General features: G+C 43.6%; 1 protein-coding gene across 1 annotated transcript in view; it reads left to right on the forward strand.

Moving 5' to 3' along the window:
• Positions 1 to 17295, forward strand: part of PID1 (phosphotyrosine interaction domain containing 1) — a 207217-nt gene that overhangs the window by 93973 nt on the left and 95949 nt on the right. Inside the window, exon 2 of the mRNA XM_037139267.2 lies at positions 6762 to 6908. Within this exon, the coding sequence (XP_036995162.1) occupies positions 6762 to 6908 (147 nt within the window). The remainder of the gene's footprint in view (positions 1 to 6761; positions 6909 to 17295) is intronic.

The following is a 17295-nucleotide window of genomic DNA, read 5'->3' on the forward strand; positions in this document are numbered from 1 at the left end:
GTCTCAGCTCAGGGAATTCCTAGGGTGGGCAAACTGTGTGAGCCAGGTGCATGGAGACTCAGATTTGGTGCCTGCAGGCTGGGGTGGGGGCCGGACCCATCAAAGGAACAATGGCTCCTGTTATCACTTTTGTCTCCCTGACAGCTGCCAGTCCTGCCTTTGCCCTGAAGCCAGATAATTCATTTCCTCCTCTTATATCCCTGGTGCCTTTCAAGCTGCTGCCCAGCATTAGAGCTCAGTGCCGGTGAGGGCATCAACAAGTGTCTCCTGTGGGCCCTTTAAGAGGAGCACCAAGGGCTCCAGAAGCTTCTGTCTCACTCAGCCACAATCTTCGATGGTTTTTACAACCAAAAGTTACGGGGACTTTTTTTCAGGGCACTGGAGCCTTTGGCTGGGACCCCTCACTCCTCAGTGGGCACCTCTGCAGCGGAGATATCTCTCCTGATTTTTAACACCCACACGAGGGTGTGGGACCACCCTCTTCCTTGTCCTCCACTCCCTCTACGTGTCTGGATATGGCTTCTTCTGTATGTCCTCAGTTACGGGACTTCTGTTTGGCCAGATTTCCGGCGGTGGTTCTGGAGTTCTGCCGTCATTTCGATGTGGTCGTGAGAGGAGGTGAGCACTGAGCAGAGGTGAACTGGGCTGGATGTTCCTCTTTCATTCACTCTTGCTGTTTATTTAAAAGAAAAAATATTTCTCTTACTTTTATGGGTTTTTTTTTTCTGTGTATGTGTGAAAATGCTAGGATGACTGTTTAAAAGCAAAAATCTAAGAATTTACATTAACAATGGTAAATGAAAGATTTACTGAAGGTCACAAAAGAGTATCCCAATTGTTTCTTTCCTCACCAGCGGAGTTTGAATGTACCTTTTGAAAGAGTAAGCGCTATACAATGTTAGGCAAGTACCACCGAGTGAATTCTTACATACCCCACGAAGTAATAAAATGAAGTGTGATCACGAACAAATGTCAAAGCCCCACTGGTTTTTGTACACCTGTGTGCATGAATGGGGTACTGAAGTTTTCCACTACTTTTGTTCACCCACTTGTTCCCTGTGGTTCTCTCAAGGAGACCGTTTGCAGTATTGTTGAAGTTTGATTAGGGCATTACTGACTCAGTAATTTGCAAGTTAAAATGGACCATTGTAGTCAGCCTTCAAAATGCAAGGAGGAACCAGGGATTGAAACCTCAATGCCTTTCCTTCAATGAGAATGAGGATTGTGGTCCAGTTATCTTAGAAAAAGAGGAAGCAGCATTGCCTTCCAAAGATGCTGTACATTTACATACAGAATTGATAGAAAGGTGGACCCGCCCAATTTGAATTGATATAATATGTAAATCCTTGCCTGCTAAACTGTCAGAGATTAATGTCTGAATAGGAGTAGGACAAGCCAACTGTAAAATTACACAGGACAAGGCGGTGATTACCCCATCTGCATAATGGGGCTCGATTTAGAAGCTGTATTTTAAGGTCACGCAGAAAGCACCAAATGCAGAAAGCCGAGCTTTGTTTAATTTGTCTGGGGCAGCACCCTAGTTTTCCACAGCACTGTTCCTTCCCTTTCACAGTGAATAATAGCACATCTTCTTATGAGATGCTGCATCTTTCACGTGGGAGCAGCAGCTTTGCTGACCTCCTCTGTGAGGTTCCTCTCTTATGGTCTTTTTTTCTTTTGTTCATGCAAAGAACAAGTGCCATCATTTTTGACGTGATAATGACACAGTATTTTAAAGTTGACAGATGAGTAAACTGAGGCCCAGGAAGGACAAGGGCACACAGTCTGACAGAGCTGGTTATAGCTCCGGGTCTTTGTGACCCTGCGGGACAGCTTGCCACCCAAACTGGGTGTCACAGCTGGGGTACTCTGTGGCTACCCTTGAGGCTGGGAATTGGTATCATTTTGGCGGTAGCTCAGAGGGCTTTATATCACAGATATGAATAACCTGGGCACTATAATACTTTCTTTAGGTAGATGATTATTCACTGCCTTATCATTAAGGCTCAGCCTGTTCAAATAACTAAGTGCAAGATTCATTTTTAAAATATATATGCAATGTTGCTTTTCATTTCTGCCGTTTAACATTTATGAATTCTTTCTAAACTTTTCATTAGTGGCTCTATTTACTTTTCACAGGTGACTTTTTATTAAAGAGTAATTTGTATTGGTGAGACTCCTCCAGTTGCAAGGATTAGACACCTAATTCAAGCTCATTTACAGCATGAAAGGGGGGGTATTGGTTCATATTCTCGGTGAGACCATGGGTGGAATGAGTCAGATGCAGCTGAATCTGGGGACTTGACGATGTCAGGTCTGTGATGCTCCACTTCCCTGCACTCTTTATCTTTGTGTGGTCTCGTTCTCAGGCTGACCTTGGCAGGTAGGAAGGTCAGCGGCAGCTCCAGACTCACAGCATGCCGGTCTAGCAAGCCTGTACGGCCATCTTTCAGAAGAGCGTGTTCAGCTCGTCTCGTGTTTCCTCTGCGTCGGTCATTGCCTTTGACCGGGGTGTGTGTGGACTCTCATGGTCGGCATGTGTCACATATTCTTTCCCAATGTCAGGGGGACAGAAAATGTGACCGGCAACCAAAGGAAAGAGGCAGAAGAGTGTTCTTATCAGAAATAGCTATAGGTATCATACTTCTACCACCCAGAAATCTGCAAGAGCAACTCAGAGTTAACATTACATAAAAATGTTAATTTCCTCTAAAAAGATGTATTATTGTGGACTCCATGATTCATTGAATAAGATCATATTTTATTTCCCCCTTTACCTCTGTCCTTTCACAGTGGGCAAAAGGACAAAACCAGTAAGGAAAAAAATTGAATCATTCTCTCTATTTCACTTTTAAATATTCTTACCATCTCTCTTTAGCTTTTCTGTCTAACAAACTTGTCACAAAAAATTGCTGTTGTCATTTGGTTTCACAGTTTCCACCTGCTGTGAGCAACCCTTTTAAGCGGAGACTATCACTGTTTCTGGTCCAGCTGTGCCTGTGTGTCTGGCTGAGGGTGGGTGTTCGGTGAGGGCACATGGAACAAACTGGCGAACGAGTGCAGGGGACACACCTGCCTGTCTGGATGTGCCAAGGCTCTGCAGAGTTAGGTGGCTGGGGTTTCACAACTCATTTTGTTGAAGTTGGAATTTGAGTTCTGTTATCTTCCTATCCCCAATTTAAGTTAAAAAATCTTTTAAAGATTAAAAAATTATTTTTAGAGAGAAGGGAAGGGAGGTAGAGAGGGAAAGAAACATCCACTGGTTACCTCTTGTGTGCATCCATCCATCACAGGGGACCTGGCCCGCAACCCAGGTGTGTTGTGCCCTGACTGGGAATCGAACTAATGACCCTTTGGTTTGCAGGATGATGCCCAACCCACTGAACTCTACCAGTCTGGGCTAAAACGTTTGTTTATGTCTTTTAACTGGCTCTTTAGCCAAGTCACCATGGGGACCATGTGTGTGCCAGTCTGCAACTTTCGGTCTTTCTGTGTGCTTAGTGACGGATCCAGTAGTGAAGACATTAGGTCCCACAGTAGGGACAGGAAGACAGTCTCAGCATTTCTGAGCAGGGTGGTTGTCTAGTCCTTTGAGAACAGAGCCACTTCTGGTGCAGTCTTTAGGAACTTCCTGTGTAGAAGTCAGGCTGAGTTGAACTGTGGTCTCGTGACTTCTCCTAGAGCTCTAGCAGAACGGCAGGTGGGGACAGTGTCCTCAGCAGCTCCTAACCTCATCTCCTGGGGTAAATGCTCTCCCCTTGTCTTCAACAGCAAACCGACTTCGTCTCTGCTCTCAGGGATCCATGTTTCTCTTTCCAAGCCCCACATTCTCTGTTGGACTGGAATCAATTAAGAACAAAGACAGAATTCCAGCTTAATATGAAAACTTGCATTACATGTTTAAAAACTACAAGTCAGCCCTGGCTGGTGTGGCTCAGAGGACTGAGCACTGGCCTGAGAACTGAAAGGCCTTTGGTTCGATTCCCAGTTTGGGCACCCGCCTGATTGCGGGCCAGGTCCCCAGTTGGGGACATGTGAGAGGCAGCTGATCAATCAATGTATTTTCACACGTTGATGTTTCCCTCTCTCTTACCTCCTCCCTTCCCCTCTCTCTAAAAGTAAATAAATAAAATCTTTAAAAAATACAAATCAATACTTCCTGGGAAACGTAAGGACAAGCCTCTCTCCTATTTAAAAATATATCAGGGCTGGCAACTTGGTGTCCTGAAAGGTGGCTGTGTCAGTCAAATTAAACAGAGACAGAGATCTGGTGGGAGATATATATTGAGATTTATTCAAGGAATCGACTCTGCAGTTTGCAGGGGCTGGTTAGGCAAGAGTCCAGTCCTGAGGAGATGCTGCCAGAAGGGTGGGCTGGACTGTCAGGCATGGACCAAACTGCTGTCCAAGGGTGGGATTTCTCATGGAATCCTCAGCTTCCTGTTAAGGATCACCTCCCTTATTTCAGTTCAACTGATTATGGACTTTAATCGTATCTGCAAAATACCTTCACAGCAACGCCAAGGTATTTAATGTTTGACCGAATAACTAAGCACGGTAATCTAGCCAAGTTGACATAAAACCGACTGATATCAGAGTGGCCAGTTGGAGTTCTGGTAGATTCTTTGTAGACATGTAAACTGCTGTAAGCCCTTGGGATATGTCATTGAATAAAACAGTTTCTGCTACTATGGTGTTCACATTCTGGTGGAAAACAGACCATAAAATAACAATATAACATAAATTTATAGTGGTGATACGTAGTCGTAAGAATAATACACCGGACTAGACAATGGTGAGTATATATAGCTACATAATTTGTGGGGCTCAGTGCAAAATGAAAATTTAGTGTCTTCTATTTAAAAAGTTGAGAAAAAAAATGTCATTATAGGTATTAAACCCAAAAGCTTTTTCTCCATTTTATGAATCTCTGAAATAGTCATGGTATTTTTTTCCTTCTACTTAATGTACTAAGTAAAGAAAAATTTAAAGTTATTACCATGAATTTACCATTCATCACTACATTGCAAAATCCCCACTTTAAATGCAAATAAGAGAGATGAGTGACTGAAATTACACAAGTTTCATTTCCTGGTTCGTACATGCTCCCACGTTTTGTTCCTACCAGGACAGCGGGAGCACTCCACAAAACTAACTCTTCTGTTCTTGTTTCACTTCTAATACTCGGACACTCCACTGACATGGCCTTCTGTCTACTGGTTAGTGAGGAGGGACCAGCAGGAGGAGGAGCAATGGTCGCCCTGCCTGTCCCTGTTCTTTATGTTGTGATTTTCAGCATAAGTGGTTGCCTAATATGGGAAAGTTACACAAACCAGAAGGATAGGATTGGGTTCCTTGATCATTCTTACAACGCAGCTGACTTCTTTCTGCATTTGAAGCAGTGTATACTGAGTCACAGACTCAACAGGCTTACCTTGCGCTCATTTTGCATCTTATCGAATTTTATACATCAGAGGGGTGCATGCTCTGTGCGCATCCTTCTTCTCCTCACTAGGGACTCCGCTGTTCCGTCAGACTTAGCTTACACAACACAAGTCCAGAGAGAAAGTGATCAAGGATTCCTGCTCTGAATCTCTTTCTGGTATAGTCATGGTATGTTTTAAACCATCAACGTTAGACTGAGCATAAAGCCCTCCTGAGCAGTGGACCCCATGTGATTGCACAGGTTGCATGCCCATGAAGTATGTGTATGTTCATGTGTGTGTATGTGTATGCTATTTTAGATGACATTGATAAGGAAGGACTCTCTCATAGGGTGACATTTGATCAGGGTCCCCAAGAATGTGAGAAAGCATACTTGCAAGTAGTACCCTTGACTACTAGGTCAAGTGTAGCATGTTCAGAGGTTCCAAGGCACAGGTGTCTGGCTTGTTCTCAGAAAGTAAAGAAGCCACTGAGGCTGCATCTAAGCAAGTGAGAAGTGAGGGGTAGGAGATGAGATCAGAGAGGCAGTGGGTTGGTCCCTGAATCATGCCTGGGCTCGAAGGCCAGACTTGGAATTTCTCTGTGAGAAGAGTGGAAGGTTTGGGAGAGTTTTAGCAGTGGGGTGACATGTCATAGATTTCAGACATTACTGTGGTAATCCTCTGCGCAGGGGCAAGGTGGGAAGTGGTTGGAGCAATCTGGAAGATGTTAGACCAAAGAAAGATGGAGCCTGGACTGGGTGTAGACATGGCAGTGATGAAATATGCTGGAATTCTGCATATATTTCAGACCAGCAGGAGTGGTACATAGACTGGATATTTATTTCATTGAGAAATATTCAATTACCCAACATTCTAAAGCCAAGGCATAGCAGAACTGAGGGAGGCAGAAGTCTTGTGTTTTTTTTTCACCAATTTTTTTCCTTCTGCATTATTTCTGAACTTTCCCCCAAATTGTTCTTTAGCATCCTCTCTTGAACATCTTCACTTCGTTAGTGGAATTCAGCAGGGATTCCACCCCTAGGATGTCATCTGTATATGTTACCTGGGAAGACCGTCCCAGAACAGGGTCGTGGTGACTCTCCCATGGCCCCGTGTTCTCATGATGTCTGTGGGAGGGGTGGCTTCTCCCACACCTCCACTCAGCAATGTCCTGGCAGTTCTTGCCCTCTCTTTCACTCACCATCTCTTGGCCCCCTCGGTGAAGACAGGGGTAAATGACACAAAGAGTTGGCTACTTGGTTTTCTGTGCAGTTGCATGTGTACAGTTCCAGATGCTTTAACTGTGTTTGGCTCATTGTTTTTCCTGCTTTCCAGCACTTTCAGACCATGCTGAAGTCTAAATTGAATGTCCTAACATTGAAAAAGGAGCCTCTCCCCGCCGTCATCTTCCACGAGCCCGAAGCCATCGAGCTGTGCACCACCACGCCCCTGACGAAGAGCAGGGCTCACAGTGGCTGCAAGGTACGTGGTGCGCGGCCCGCAGAGTCTCCCTGGTGGGGTGGGCGAAAGGACTCAACATGCTTGTTTCACAATGGCAGCATTTTTAAAGAATGAACATGTTAAACAGCTAAGAAAACAAGCTCACTGAGTGATGGTCCTATGAATTCATGTCCTGCTGTATTTTTCTTAATGACCTAGCACTCTTCATAATTTGGTGGGGGGTAACATGAAAGACATAAGTTTAAGGACACGTAAAAATAAATAGTGTTTTTGCCATATTTTTATAGCCCTGTGGAACTTCATGTGAACGTTCTGTCCGTAATGATAATTTAGTTCCTCCCTTTGTATTTGCCGTCTGAATAATACATATCTTACCACGTAAAAAACAAAACAAGTTTCTCAACAGTTGTAGCCTATGAGTCCTTTGGGGGTCATTTTGTAGTTTTGTTTTGCTTCAGCTCTCAAAATTTATACTAATATTCATGCCTTAGAATCCACTAAACACATTTCTTGTTTATGTAAACTGTAATGCCAGAGCAGAAAGAAAGCTGGAAAGGAAATGTGTAACTTCGGTACACTTTTGGATTCTTTCATACAATATTCTTTTTCACATGAGTTAATGAGTATAGATGTCCATTTAGAGGTAACAAAGAAAACATTTTTTGCACATGTCATCACCAGAAATTTGTTTTGAGTTTTGAGGAATGGGAAAATGCTTGTTTGTCTGTGGATTTCTCTTGTAACCTTGGAGATAAACTCCTTCCCTTACTGCCTCCCAGGTTGGGGAAGCAAAGATCCATTGATCTTTCTTGTCCTCTCCCAGGTCCTTGCATAGCTGTGGTCAGGTTGGGGCCTATGGCAGTCTGGAGCAATGGCGAGGCGCATGAAGCCTCACACATGTCCATTCATCCCCCAAGTGCGCACCGGGTGCTCACTGGCTGTCCAACACTGGGGGCTGTGTGAGCAACCCCAGCAGCAGCACTGTGGGCTTACCTGCTGGTTGGAAGAGGAGGGAGGAGAAAGCACAGGGAAACGAGCCTGGGCTGGTGAGAAGGCCAGGCTGTGAAGAGCTTGTGGAAGAATCCCGTGGGCAGAAGGAACAGGGTGTGCTAATTCTCCAAGATGGACACGGTCTTGTGTGTTTTAGCATGGAAAGCAAGGGACCAGCGTAGCTAGGAAGTTGAGAACTCTGTGGTGAGTGGTCTAGTCCGGTGGGGGCTTCAAGTGTAAGGAGCCTGGTTGTCATGGAAAGGAGTGTTTGTTCTCATTACTCTGAGGAGCCACTCAGAGGGATTTAGGCAAGCAAATTATAGGAAGCCATTTTAAAAAGCGACTTTATTTTAATTAAAATTTATTTTCCGATTACAGTTTCTATTTCTTATTATTTTTGTATTTATTTCAGGTGTGCAGCGTAGCAGTTAGACCATCATATACTTTGCAAAGTGATCCCTCTGATATTTCTGGTTCCCCCCGGCACCATAGTAATTACGATGTGGTTGTAATTATGCGCTGTACTTGACATCCTCGTGATTGTTGTGTCCCTGCTGACCTGTACTTCTCAGTCCTTTCACCTTTTCACTCTGTCCCCCCAGTGCCCCTCCCTTCTATCAACCATCAGTCTGTTCTCTGAATTTATGAGTTTGTTTCCATTTTGTTTGTTCGTTTATTTCGTTCTTTAGATTGCTTGTGTAAGTGAAATCATGTGGAATTGGTCTTCTTTGTCCCATTGTACATATGCAGACCGGTGTAGCTGTTATGGAAAACAGTGTGGAGGGTCCTCAGTCAATGAAAAACGGAACTGCCGTGTGGCCCAGCAATTCCACTCCTGAGAGCAAAGGCAGTTTCGGGTGGGAACTCTGCTGCCGGTGACTGCAGCCGGAAGGAGTGAATCCGTGGCACTGGCCTCCGGTCACGTCGGATTCAGTGCTTTGGGTGAATTGACGATCTAAAGGAATTGTAAAAATACTCCCTAAATTTAGACTTGATATGAGATTAAATTGGGTTTTCCGACCTTTAGAGATTCCCTAAAGTCATTTCGAATTCTGTTCCAGTCGAGGACAAAGGAGCCCCTCGGAAGCAGGATGACATTGGGAGGGATGAGTCTAAGAAGAAGGGCTTACTCCGATGAAGTCTACAGAGTGTGTTTAAATGGGAGGGAAAATGCAGTCACAGTAAGAAGATTGAACAGTCCAAACCAGATATGGAGGAGGGGTTCGTGTGTGTGTTTCCATATATGAGTATATGTGTACATGCGGGCGCATTCTCTACGAGAGAGAGATTGGGTAGGAGAATAAACACTGCCATTGCTCTGAAAAGGAACACAGGGTTCGAGATTCACGGGGTGGTTTTATTTCCGGTGTACTGCCTCAGGTCACAGCCATTTAGTTTACTTCTTAAAGGACATTGACAATGCTGGAAGGAGATGAAAAGCGCAGCCACAGAGAGCGAGAGGATTGCCCTGGTGTCCGCTGAGGGGTTAGTGGACAAAGGGGAAGCCATAGTGACTTTAGCTGGACATGGGGAAAAACTTCTTCCTTCAAGGTGAATAACACATCCCACCAGGCCAGAAAAACTTGGTGAACTCTCCGTCCCTAGAAATCTTGAAGAGGAGGTTCTAGGCAGAGATAACTGTGATCCTGGAATTGAGGATCTGGGCAACGTCTCTGGAGTTGCTTTCCAGCTTTATGGTTTTATTTGATAGGAGGAAACCTCCAATGTATCATTCTTTAATTTGTATACTATTATACACTTTATACATTTAAATGTCAACTGTAAATGTACTGGAGTTACAGCTTTTAATTCTCAGAAACAGTGTTGCATTTATGTCCAGTCATTCTTTTGTTAAACAACAGCAACAACAACAAAAAAGGGTTAGATTTTGAACCTTGGTATTTCTGTTTACAATCTCCAGACTTCCCCCCCCCCCCCCATTTTTTCCCCAGTCATCCCTCGGAACAAAGTGCAAAGCTTCCTCTCTGATTCTTGCAAATAACTTAGCTCACAAAATGCCAGCTGCAGAAGGAGCTCTCCCTTGGGGCTCTTGCCTGCCAGGAATAATGAGCACGGTGTAGCTCGGGCCGAGCTGCACGGTGCCAGTGTGAGGGACCCCGGACCCCCGTTGTCACACAGCACTAGTTCTTCTTGCCCAACAGCTCCCAAGTTACGCTTGCATACCTTTAGGTTTGGGGGAGAGAGAGAGAGGCAAGGTGAAGCAAAGGAAAGGGGAGTTGAAAACGGATTATGGTGCCGGCTCCTCTGGGATTCCCTATGTCCCTCTGATCTGTATTCTCCGTGGGTCCCGATGGGGTTGCCCTGCCAGGCTATTCATGTTGCCGGCAGCTGGGGCTTTGTGTGTTCTTTTCTATTGCTGCCACTTTTTTTTCCTTTTTTTCCTGCAGTGGAGTTCTCTAACTATAGAACCCACTGCATACTGTTAGGATGCTCCCGCCAGAACCCTGGCCGGAGCTGTTCGCAGGATCAGACGCTGTGTGGGATTTTGCATCGGCCACAATGGCCTGTCATTCCTGCCTCCTCCTGCCGGGCTCAGTGCAATCTAGGCTGCTTCAGCTTGTTAGCAAACATTCATTTAATTAACAGTCATTGAAAGGCCGCTGTGTGCATGGAATTGGGGAGAAAGGAATCAGGGTAGGTGTTGTGGATAATGTGACTTACAGCCAAGCAGAATCAATAAGGCGAGCGTGCCCCCTCCCACCCCTCCAAGTCGCCAGGGCTTCTGAGATGCCTGTGGGTACCAGAAACCTCTAGGGGCAGATTTCTGCACCTGTTTCTGCCAGAGATTTTGCTTTGGGCACTCAGCGTAGTGGTGGCAAACAGGAGCCAGTACTGAAAGAGCAGCCATGTAATTTACGCCAAGAGATGCCTGGCCCCTGCTTTGAGCTCGAGGGCCTGAACCACAGGGCGGTGGGTGATAAAAGCCGTGTAAGTGACATAGATGAGTGCACACCGTGTTTGGCGGGAGCTTGGGTGGGGATGGCATGTGGGGGCTGGCGGGCACTCGTGGGGCTAGGGTGGCTTTGCCACACCACTGACTGGGGGCTGATGTCCAAGCAAGGACCCGGCTGATGTCCAGCTCCCTTGGGATGATGAGCTGGCTCCCAAACCTCACCTCCTCCTGAGTGGGGCACAGGGCTTGGCAGCCCAAGAAGCCCCTCTAAGGCCTTGCTGTCCTCTTCAATCTGTAAGGGCAGAAAAATCGAACAATCTGGTTCCTGAGAAGGGCTTCCCGATTCTTAAACCATAACAATTTTTATATTACTCTGTTTGAGATCCTTTGCCATTAGGAATGACAGATAGTCCCTTAGCTCTCAGAGAGGATGTGGTTTATAGTCTCATGGGACGCAGAAGACAAGTGTCTGAGCTGAAGGCTTGCTGGGCAGTCCTCAGATCCTACCATTTCGTGCATGTACCAAATGGCCCAGAATTCCCACTTACCTTAATGAGTTCCTGCTTTTAATTTACATATGTTGAGAATTAGCATTGCATGTACCTACTTTCTACACTTATACCTTTGCGTTTATTTGATCAGTTATGTACCTAATTGGAAATAAAGTTGCGTTTTCTCATTGTAGCCAAAGCATCAGAACGAAAGGGAGAAACATTAATGATGTGTGTTGTCACGCTCACTGAGAGCATCTTTGCAGCCCTGCTGTGGCCTAGGCCATTTTGGTCATGGCATGAATCCATCTATGCCAATTGTACACACCTTTTTCCCTGCAAAAGATAAATTTCTGATTTTGATATCAAGGTAGAATATATGTTATATATTTATATGATAACATATAAGATAAGATTCAGTCTCCTGGTCTCTATTGACTTTTTCTTTTACATTCAGAGTGGATATACTCAGTTCTCATTTATTTTCTCTTCATTCTTTCTCAGACTTCCTTGTACACATCAAAGCACATCATATCTGCTTGTCTCCCAAACACAGAAAGGTAGAAGTTGATAGGAACTAACATATTTGAGAGACAAGGTTTTATTTTTCTGCAGTTTTTGTTCTTTGTTATTTATAAATGTCTGACTTTCTCCTTGCCTTCCTCTTTTCTTTTCCTCCTTTATTGCTAATTTTTCCATATTTTTTCTTTACCCATAAAAATGTGTTGTACACCCTCAGAGTGTTCCAGGTGTTCATAGGGACACAAAGATAACGAGTTTAGATGCTTTGGGTAGAATAACAGAAAACTTAATATGAATTAACATCATTGAAATTTATTTGCTTTCAAATCTGCAAATCCAGTAGGAAGAATGAGGGAAAGAAGTGCTTGAGAGACAGCAGAACAGTGTCCACTACAGAAGAGATCGGCTTCCTGGCCTGGAGGGAGACAGGCCCACCCTGCAGGAAGTGCAGTGGCCGTGAGGGAAAATGGAGTGTCCTCAGAGAGCTGAGCAGAGGGTAGCCTTCCCTTCATTGATGCAGCCCCCACCCACCCCCAGAATCCTTAGGGAGGACGTTATTGCCTGGAGGGGATGAGCTGCAGTCTGAGGGCAGGCTTCCCTGTCTGGCGTCCTTGCGCAGGCGGTCCGAGTAAACCCAGTGCCAGTGGGTGTGGAGGGCACGCTCCTTCCTCGGAGAAATCCCGAGTCCCCCTTTGCAGGCTTTTCATTGTCAGTCTCTTATTGGACAACCCATCATTCAAGGCCAGGACAGGGCAAGAGAAGCACGACTTCAAAAGAGGCAGTGAATTCACACTTGCAAAATTAGAGATGTCTGTGGGACCACAAGTGGACAAAACCCACAGGAAACCTTGCTGTGTGCGTGTGGAGCTTCACAGGACCCTGGAATGGCTGCGGGAAGAGGAAGGAGTGAGAAAGGCACACACACACACAAACTTATGTGTGTAAATATGCACCCACCTCTGATGTTTAAGGACCAGAGAGAAAAGGATCATTGGAAAAGAAGCATTGCGAAAACCTGAAGTTCCTCCTCCCCACCAGGCACTGGACTCCCTCTGCATCCAGCTCACGGTGCTCACTGTGCTCACTCTGTTCACTCTCGTCTCAGAGGCTAGTGGAGCAGAGGGAAAGGGTTGAACTCTGGGGGCAGCTGAAGCCCTAGTTTAGGGTTGGTCTTTGTACACATATATCTGAGATGCAGACTGCTTATGCCACCACTGTGGTGCATGCCTAGCATGGAAGTATTTTATTTGTGGTTGTAATATAAACTTCTCTGCCACAAGTCCCAATTTATGACTCTGAATTCTATGCTTTGGTCTTCCCATTGAGAGAGCCGGTGGCTTCAGCAAAGATGTTTATCCTTCGTGAGCTCACTTTTGTTACTTGATGACTAAAAATCTTTTCCTGTGGAAAGTGTCTTTATTTCATCTGACAAAACTCTCTAGAATGTAGATTATTATTCTGCCTGCATGCTTGTTGGTTGAGTAGGAGCGCCAGCTTCTTTCCAGGGTCACCGTTTCCCATGATTGATGGGTGTAGTGAAGCTCTTTTTTCCATTGAGGAATTATCTGGGGGTCTCTGACACCTCCAGACTACTTATTTCTTAGTGCCCACACAGCGTGAGGGTGGTGGCTGAAATAGTCATCTTGCTCCAGGAAACCAGATTTGGCATCAAAGCTTAAGCTTTGGATTAACGTCAAAGGCTCCATCTCTCTGTATCTCGAAAGTTGTGATGTCACTGTCTACTTTAGCCTCCTGCTTGCCTTTAAAAACTCTTGGGAGATCACCAAGGATTTACTAGTGATAAATGGAAAAACATTCCAAATGTCTAAAAGAGATCTAATATTTTTGCTCTACAATCCTATGGAAACATGCAGTCAATACAAATTCTGCTGTAGAAATCCTACCAACATGGAAAATGTTCACATTAAATGAATTAAAAACCAGGTTGAAAAATGCTATTAGGACTGTATTTTGGTAAAATAAAAGAAAACTAAAATATATGCAAACACTTGTAAGAGAAGGCTTACACTAAAATATGAACACAAGTGATGTATAGATAGTAAGATTATAGGTCAGACTTTCGATTTTCTTATTTTTTGCATTTTCTAAATTTTTATCAGTGAACAAACACTACTTTTTAAATTAGTTTTTTAGAAGTAATTATTAAAGAAAAATATTTCTTTTGGCGAAAAGTTTGCATGGAAAGCTCTCTGTAAGAAACTCCATTCTAAATGGAGCATTTTAGTAACATTTTGTTTGGCTGGAGTATACGTTCAATAAGTAAAATTTGTGGTCTTTGTATGTCTAAACATTTCTTAATTCTACCCTCATTTTTTGTGAAAGTTTGGCCTGGTATGGAAAGATAGACTGGCAGGAATTTCTCCTTAAAATTGTGAAGGCACTGCCTAATGACTTCTGTGTCATCTGTGTCTTGGTGTGAATTTTCTCTTGAATTCATCCACTTGGAACATGGTAAGTTTTTTCCAATTTGAAGACTCTTATTTCTTTGTTTTAGGAAAACGTAAGTAAAATTCCAACATTCCTCCCAATTTTGGAACTATTTAAGAAACAAAAAATGTGACACAGGTTAGATACAGGTATCAGTTTTATAAAACTTGCTTTGGAGGATGTGACTTAGATGGGTAGGCTCCCTGGAATTTCTAAAGCTTTCAAATTTTTGTTGAAGACCCTAGTATATTACTCTTTCATTCATTTTGTTCTTTTGTGGGGTAAGGTCAACATACCATCTTTACCCAGAAATCCTCTCTGAATTGTTAAACCATCTCTGAATTGCTAATCTTAGCTCTTTGAACTTTCCTTGTTTTAAATTTTATCTAAGGTGGAAACAGTGATCCTTAACTTACCTTCACATACAGAGGGATATTTATAAAATACTCTGAACTCTTCCCAAGAGCAGAACTGTATAAATAAAATGCTTTTGTTATTCAAATATAGCCCCCCTTTGGTTGGAATGGAAAGGTCAATGAACTGGAGACCAAATGGTAGCAAATGAGGTATGGATGTTAAAGTGGCAATAAATAACCCACATCATTAAAAGGTCATCAACATTTTTCTTAAATATGAACAGCAATTTCTTACTGCATCTCTGAGTATTTCAGCTCCTGACTACCCAGCAAGTAAATTATAAAAAGCACGATGACAACTGGGGCAGATGTGTACCTTGGTGTGCTGAGTGTTCAATTCTTTATTTTTATTGAAAATATTATACATCCATTTCTTGGCAAGAAGAAATGATGTCTGGACTTCTGTGTGTACTGAGTTCTCTAAATGAGACATTAGTCAGATTGGCATTTATGAGTCACCAGCCATCTTCGTAAGGCAAACCCAGGAATTATGAAATAATTTACTCAGGAAGTAATGGGGATAAATGAGGTTTATTATCCTGGGAAACTGGAAAGCTACCTCGTGAGCTAAAGATCCTACCGAAATTATTCCCCCCACCCTCCGCCACACTGAAGGATTAATTAATTCTCTTTAACACTTGTTTTTGCGATACTTAGGAGCAACACTGGAATTCTCCTATGTCATCATCTAGCTACGCGTATAACATTTGTTGGGACAGGAAAGGTGCTGTCCATCGTTGTAAAGCCATTTTACTGTTAGTCTGTTCATAGGATGGTGCAGAACAGGTGTTTGCTTTTCTCATCAGAGAACTCATCAGTTTGTTCAGAGTCCCTCATACCTGTAAGGAAAAGTTCCTTCTCCTTTGTGTTGCCTCCCTCGTTCTCATTCCAAAGGTTCTCTGAAGTCCTTTCCCTTGTTGCCTCTTTCTTGCAGTCTCATCCAATAAGAGCCATGGGACAGCCTATCAGGACTGGGGAAACCATGGCGGTTTCGGGGCCCTCCGCGTAAATTTGTAAGGCAGAGAAATATTTATCTTGATGGTACAACTCATCAAGGACTTATCTTGATTCGGAGTCCCTGTAGCATATGGAATAAAACAGGTGTGTTCAACAGAATATTGATTTTGTTCCTCCTTCTTCACAATGGTCACCTCTCAGAAAGAAGGAAGGAGCGGGTGGCGGGGTGTGGTAATTCATTCTGCAGTTTGTACACTAGAGTTCTTCGAGAAAAAGAGCCAAAGAAGGGAATTTGGGGACCCACTGGGGCAAGGAAAATCGGTTCGTTCATTCATGGTCAGTAAAATTCCCTACTAATGACTTTGTACATTTTTTTCTTTTAAATTACATATCCTTTTAAACAAAATAAACATTTGTTACTTATAACCATAAACTTATGAGATAAAGATTAAATTTATACATTGGATACTAACATATATCAATATTTTAAATATATAAAATGGAAATGCTAGAAGAATGAACTAAACCTGAACTAAATGATATCGTATGTTCATATTGTTAATTGTGATGGCTTCATATGACCATTAGTGTAGGCAAGGCTCTTTAATAATAGTGGATGTAAAACCAAATTTCAAGTGACTTTGATAGTTTTTGTATCATTTAGATGATCTTCTGGGATCCAATTGGTTCCTTAGTTTTCACCCCAGAATGAGGTAGAAGAGATTCCATGCCCAGAGAAGAAGATATATCAGCTCCCCCATTTCCTCGTTATCGGTTTGATGTTCTTTTTATTATCTGAAATCTGTCATTTATTTGCAAGAATCTCAGCTGGGTTTTGTTGAAACCAGACTATGTAACCCACAAATCTGTGGAGATCGGCAAACAGGAACCGTAGTGGTCTGAGCAGTCATGTGAGCCAGGCGCCCCTGTCAGCGTCTTTCCACCATAGAGCTCCCACCCTTGGGAGACTCAGCAGACATGCGGTCTGGCTGGGGATACTGGTGCCTGTCTGTATATAAAACATAAGTCATTTGTTGGAAGATAAAGGCAACTGGAAACAGAAATTCTAATCCTTTACCTGGGAGATTCTTTTGCATACCTCCTGGGTGTGCACAGTGGGCCTTGGGGACGAATGCCCTAGAGAACTGTGGTACAGACATTGAGGCTGCTTGTTGGCTTTGCAGAAGAGCATGCCAAGGTCATTCACAGACGTGTGCTGTTTTCTCAAGAGGAGGAAATGAAGGGCTGGTGTCACTTATTTAGATCTAGACCAAATCCCTGTCCTGGACTCCAGGAGGTGGGCAAGAAAACCTAGACCTGTTAGGTTGAGTGATATTTTTAACAGATCGATGGAAGATCAGAGTTAACATTTAGCTTTCTTCACTTCTGGAGCAATCTTCCTGTGGCACTGCTCCTTCTTACTAGATCTTGGGAGAAATTAAAAAAGGAGTCATTCTCACTTGTGTGGACGTTAAGACGTCAAAAGGAAGTGCAATTCATCTAGTTTTGGCCAAGCACTGAGATTTAATAACAGCTAACTACCAGCTGTTGTAGCCAAGATGGTTCATTTGCTAGGGTAACCTCCATATTTGTAGACCAAGATTTCTTTGCAGAAAGTACAAGAGACTTTCTCAATACTGGGACATTTAGACTTAGGTGTTTTTTGTTTC

Source organism: Artibeus jamaicensis, unplaced genomic scaffold (genome assembly GCF_021234435.1).
Source record: "Artibeus jamaicensis isolate MK-2021 breed Jamaican fruit bat unplaced genomic scaffold, CSHL_Jam_final contig_1015, whole genome shotgun sequence".
NCBI classification, from domain to species: Eukaryota; Metazoa; Chordata; class Mammalia; order Chiroptera; family Phyllostomidae; genus Artibeus; species Artibeus jamaicensis.